A 6000-nucleotide genomic window follows, 5' to 3' on the forward strand; every position below is an offset into this window, starting at 1 on the left:
GCCGGCACTTCACAGCAGACGCAAACTGTGGAGTTCAGTATTTCAGAGAGTGGCGGAAGGTCTACTCCCCACACCTACCTTTGACCCAAAGAGCCCGGAACTCTCTGGATGGTGTCATCAGCCTTCACAGTCAGATTAAAACAAACCAGTCCGGGCTCAGAGAGACAAAACAACATCAACCCAAGGCATCTGACTTGAGTGTACATTCTTTTGAGTGTAGTTTCAGAATGTTTAGGGCCAATCTGGCGGCCAGAAGCTAAACATTTCATTCGTTCCTCCCTTTGTTCTTTCAGAGAAGAAAGGGCCGCCACGGTTTCCGAAGAAAATCTTTTGAGAAGTTAAAACAGAATATGGTTATTGAAGTTTGCCTATCCATATTAATGCAGCAAACATGTCACATAATGTGTGTATTGATGTCCCTGCCAGCGCAGCATGGGAAGCTTTTCAAGGTTTACCCTAAGAAACAGAGCAGGGTTTTCTTTAAAGCCTATTTTGGAAAACTTAGTGTGTCTCATTGGGACATCTGTCTTTTATATTCTCCAGCACTGAGGTCCAGATGACAATCCAGTTCTGCTCTCCAGTCCGTAGCATCTTAAATCATAACTTTATTGATCCACTTCCTTTATAAGCATCACTTTTCACATCAGGGAGCTAGCTGTTCGTTCTAAAGTACATGTTATTTTTCATAAATAACGTTCAGGAAAATACCCAAAACCTATGGTAAGCCTGCAGAATTCATGTTAACCATTTTCCGATTAACACTGCAACATGCCAACATGAATAGAATTAGAATGTTTGCATTTTCTGGTCATTTAATCCGCATTTTGTTAATAACAAATTGTCCTGCCTGGAGCCATGTGTACACAAGTATATGTGTTTGTGTGTGTGAGCGTCTGTGTGTGCATGTACACGCCATTAAGAAGCACTACTTCTTCCTAATTATGGGGCAGTTTGATTGCCTCATTTAACACTTTTTAAGTAACTAAGGATCTTAAGTTTTTTTGTAAACTGTGTATTGGTCAAAATCTTGAACACAAGACTTTAGTATTTTTTAACATATAAGAGCTGACTGTCCTTAGAAGCGCACTCAACCCTTGACACTGCTCTGTGAGCTTGCGGATGAAAACAAACTTTGGTCACCCCCAGCTGCGGTCAAGGTTCACACTGCAGCGCCGCCGGGAACCACCAGCCAGCAGCAGCAAGCCGACTGCTCCGAATCCAGCATGCAGTGAAGATGAAAATTCGGAACCATTCCCAAAAAGCTGGGACTTCCAGACCGTGTGTGCGCAGTTCTGTGGGCTTGGATGAGTGAGGAGTGTCTCGGTAGGGAAAGCAGTAAGTCATTTCACAGCTCAGCCCTCCCTCCGCTGTGATAGCTGCATTCGTTAAACATGCCCTGCCACCGGTCCATTCAACGCCAGGGTGAGACTGCAAAGCCAGCGACGAAAACCGCTCAGACAAAGCCATTGCAGAAAGCTGCGCGGCGCTGAGATGAGGTTTTCGGATCGGTCACGGCGAGGGGCGAAGCCGACCTCCCAACTTCACGTTAGGGTGGAGCAGAACCCCGCAGGCGTCCGCACAGTCAACTCTCCTTCCCGTGACCCCAACCCCGCCCCGCGCGTCGAAGCGGCCCCCTCCGCTGCCCCTGCCTTCAGGGCGGGTCCCCTTCCCGGCGCCCCGCACACAATGGCGCCCCGAACTCCCGCCGCCGGTCCCCGCGCCCGGCGCGCCGCCGTGTCCGCGCACAAAGGAGGGCGCGCGGGCCCCGAGCCGGCGCGCGCCAGGTGCTCCCGCGCGCCCCGCCGCCCGCCTCCCGCCCGGGCCAGGGACCCACCCGGAGACCGCGCCAGGGCCACTTACTTTCTCGATGGTCCCGGGCAGCAGACGTTCGAGCAGTCGGCACAGGACCACCCCGTCCTTGAGCGAGGCTTGCAAGAAGACCTCGGGGTCCGAAATGGTTTTCTTGGGCGACTCCAGCACGCCCAGGGTGATGAGCCACGTAACGGTCTGCTCGGCAGAATTCATCGCTGCGGCGGCTCGGGCTGCGCGCACGGAGGGGGCGCCGCGCGCGATCACCTCGGAGCGGCCCGGGCCGCGGCCACCCGCGCCCCCGCCGCCTCCGCGCCCATGGGCGGCCGCGCGCCGGCGATTGGCCCGGCCGGCCCAGCAGGTCCCGCTAGGCTCCGCGGGCTCGCGCGCGCCCTGGCCCGCTGTCAAGTGCCTTTTCATTAGCGGCGCAGGAACCTGCGGGCGCCCGGCACCGCCCCCGCCGCCGCCCCCCGGCCGCGGCCGCCGTCGCCCGATGACATCACCGGAGAAGAAAGACGCGGCGGCCGCCCGCGCGCGCCCCGCGCCAGCCCGGGCGCACGACAGCTGGCGCGCCCCCCGCTCACCTGCGCCGCCCGCGCGCCCCGGGGCTGCGCGCCTTTGTGGGGAGGGCGGCGCGCGATTAGTAAGCGCTTCCCAGAATGCTCTCTCGAGCCTGCCCGCCGACTGCGGGGCGCGGGCGTCCCTTCGCCACCTCGGCAGCCGGTGGTGACGGCACGCACATGCTCGTTAAATCTGGGACCAGATGGGTCTCACTCGGGCCGGAGCGAGCCTCGGGGACGCGGGCGCGCGGGCGGAGCGGCTGGCTGCAAGGCCACCCGCGGGGGGCGGGGTGGGGGTGAGGGGCGCGAGCGGCCTCAGCAGCCAGAAACCTTGCGTGACTCCGCGTGTTATTGATGGTGACGTGCCCAGCCGTCAAGAGCACAGCGCGGCCTCGGGTGGGTTTGCGCTAAAAGGGGAAACAGCGTCCACCGGAGAGCATGTTGACCAAGCTCAGGCCCGTACCTCGGGTGTCCTCTTCCAGCACGAAGGACGTGACAGGAGCCTGGGGGTGGGTGGTGCTCACCATCAACCGACTTGGATTTCCACTTACTCCAGCCCCCGGCCCTATGCTTTCCCTGCTGGCTGGCACTCCGCGACAGTTTAAAATAGAGCTTGCAGTGTCCCAGGAGACCTTCCCCTGGGCCAGGCACGCACATTCATCCTATAACTGCTCAAGGCTAGAAGCCTTGCGACGCTGTCAGAAAACGATTAGAGGTTCTACCCTCTCCCCTATGTTCTCCCAGGAGCTTCCATCAACACCATCGATTGCATTTAATAGCATCTTCTAGCTAAGTGGCTACATTTCTGTTCCAGACACAAACAAAGCGTTAGAATAGTGTGAAATCTGTTGAGGGCGAGCTCCCCTGTGATGGCAGCTGCCTTTGAGGAAGCGCTAACCAACCACTGCTGCTGCAATTCTGGTGTCTTTATCACCAACACACCCAAGCCTCTTTTCTTTGCCCGTTTTCCTGGTTCCGTGTGATAGCTACCTTTCCCCAGGAGCAGCAGCTCAAACAGTTTCCCATCCTGCTGCCCTGTGTCTGTCCAGAAAGGGGCAATGCAACTGACCACGGACACACAGAAGTCTACCAACCACGCTGCTTAAGTCAGAAGTAATTGCTTTTCTTAGTGCTGAATTGAAAACGAATGGAGAACATACTCTTTACGATTTTAAAATCCTGTTAGACCAGATCTGGGCTTAGTAGTACTAAAGATAGTTATGTAGATCAACTATCCTAAGGAATCCAGGCCTAGGCAGATATAGGAGATTGCAGAAGTGGGGAGCTAATGGTCAGAAAGGAAGACTCACAGGCCATAGACTACACACCCTGTCATTTTGGCAAAAGCCCCTGGGCTGCTAAGAGCTCACCTTAGAGATCGCATTAACTTCAAACGATCATTTGGAGGAGGGTCCTACAAAGTGGCGTCGCTCACAACTGAGTGTTTTCTGCTGCCTCACTGAGCACTTCTGGCATCCACAGTGACCACTTGGTCACGTTTCTTTGACATTTTGTAAGTCCCTGCTACAAGACTGAGTAGAGGAGATGTCCTTCTCGGTGTGGGTGAAGAAACACCAGCTGGACTGTCAGCATCTGTCACTTCAACCTGAGTCACCTCAGAGCGGACTAGCCAGCCTCCCTACTTACCTGAGCCAGTACTCCATAATGGATCTCTCCTTAGACAGGCAGGTGGTTGACTGAGATCAACAGTTAATAGATGGTAGATGCTGGGTTGATAGATGTTAGATAATACATGCAGATATCTAGGGATGTACAGATAGATTAAGACCCTATATTATTATTGACTATTCTGTGGCTCCATTCCTTTGCAGAACACTAACACAGTACATGATACAGTATGGCCTCTGACTGGGCTTCCTTCCTGTGTGGCTGCTTTCCAGGGTCCCCTCAGAAACCCCTCTGTCACTTTGGCTTTATAGAGCTTCAGTGCAGGCTGGAGATTGGTCACAAGAAGTCAAAAGGGGATGTGTGGCTGCAGGGGTGAGCTGGTGGTCCCTGGGCATTGATGTAATCCTACTGGGCTTGAGTTCATTTCCTGAGACTGCTGTGGTCTTCAGGAAATAGAGTAACTCCAAACAACAGCAGAAATGTGTTCTAATCACAGTTGAGAGGTTTATAAAGTCTGAGGTGGAGTGTCTGCAGTACTGGTCCCTCCATTTGAGGAGTGTCCAGGACCCCACCTCGGATACATCCCACTGGAGAACAGGACAGCGCTTCCCACCATCCCTCTGAAGGGTATGGTGCCTAAGGCCTCTTTCTAAGATGTGCCTGACTCTACAGGTTCTGGTGTGGCCACTGGGTGGATCCCTCAAGAATCCAGCCATCACCCTCTGGAATTCTCTGGGTGTGGTCAGTCTCTGTTGTTTGTCAGTTGAAATTTGGAAAGAGTCTTCTGTTGTGGTTCCAGCAGAGAAATCAAGGTGGGACACCCACCCCTGTTTGCCCACCAGTTTCTGGATTTGTGGAATCTGAAGGGCACGCCAGTGTTTCCGTTGTTATTCCCACTTACTGGTGTCTTTTAATGCCTGCTCTGGGGTGCTCATGTTTACAGACATCTGGTCATTGACGTCACACCTTTTCCTCACCTGCCTTTCAGAAGTGTACCTGGGCATGAACCTCTAATCCTAGAGTTCACTTTACGGAGGAAGAGGCAGGAAGATCCCTGGTTCAAAGGCAGCCTGGCTACACAGCAAGGCCCTATCTCCAAAAAAAGAATGTTTAATAGCAACTGTCTAAGAAACTAGAAATCTTTTTGGAGGGGGGGTTCAAGTCAGGGTTTCTCTTTAGCTTTGGAGCCTGTCCTGAAACTAGTTCTCTGTAGACCAGGCTGGCCTCGAACTCACAGAGATCCACCTGCCTCTGACTCCCTCCCAAGTGCTGGGATTAAAGGCATCTGCTATCACTGCCCGGCATAAAATAGAAATATTATCTCCTCTCCCGGACAGAGGACAAATTTTTCTGGTTGGCCAGCAGATTAAAAACCATGTTTTGCTGGGCGGTGGTGGCGCATGCCTTTAATCCCAACACTCGGGAGGCAGAGCTAGGTGGATCCCCGTGAGTTCGAGGCCAGCTTGGTCTACAAGAGCTAGTTCCAGAACAGGCACCAAAATCTACATAGAAACCCTGTCTCGAAAAAAAAAATGTCTTCCTGTGGGACAAAACTTGGGCAGGTTTGTGTATCCTATAGGGACTGTTTCCAGAGCTCAGGGGACCCTCATCTGTGGCACAAGCCCGCCATGTGCAGCATCCACCTATGCAACTCCAGCTCTGAAGACACAACGGGGAGGGGCAAGATGCACATTTGAAGCCCCCCGCCATCTACAGGGAATGACTCTAAGGCCCTCTGTCCAAAGCCCAGGGAGTCACACTGCCTACCCACAGCTAGAGTGCTGAGTAGCTGTCTGGATTGACCTCTCAGTCCCCTGCAGCTTCTCGCGGTGCCTCATCTGTTCCAAGAATAACACTCCGTCCCTTCCCCCTCCCATCCTGCTTCCCCTCCCTCTGGAGAGAACCCCACTGTGTCCCAGGGGTTCTGTAAGAGAATGCTTCCTTTCTTACTGCTTCCAAAAGGAGTTATAATTCCCCTCTGATCGTCTCCTTCACCACAGTG

At 53.9% G+C, this 6000-nt stretch overlaps 1 protein-coding gene across 4 annotated transcripts in view; it reads right to left on the reverse strand.

Moving 5' to 3' along the window:
• The window catches only part of Arhgef7 (Rho guanine nucleotide exchange factor 7), a 106261-nt gene extending 104017 nt beyond the window's left edge, over positions 1 to 2244 (reverse strand). For all 4 annotated transcript variants that reach the window (XM_085680633.2, XM_087900973.1, XM_087900972.1 and 1 more), the window contains exon 1: positions 1861 to 2244. In XM_085680633.2, the coding sequence (XP_085536759.2) occupies positions 1861 to 2229 (369 nt within the window). In that variant the 5' untranslated portion in view covers positions 2230 to 2244. The remainder of the gene's footprint in view (positions 1 to 1860) is intronic.
• Between the last annotated feature and the right edge of the window lie 3756 nt (positions 2245 to 6000).

Source organism: Myodes glareolus, chromosome 23 (assembly GCF_982192425.1).
Source record: "Myodes glareolus chromosome 23, mMyoGla1.1, whole genome shotgun sequence".
NCBI classification, from domain to species: Eukaryota; Metazoa; Chordata; class Mammalia; order Rodentia; family Cricetidae; genus Myodes; species Myodes glareolus.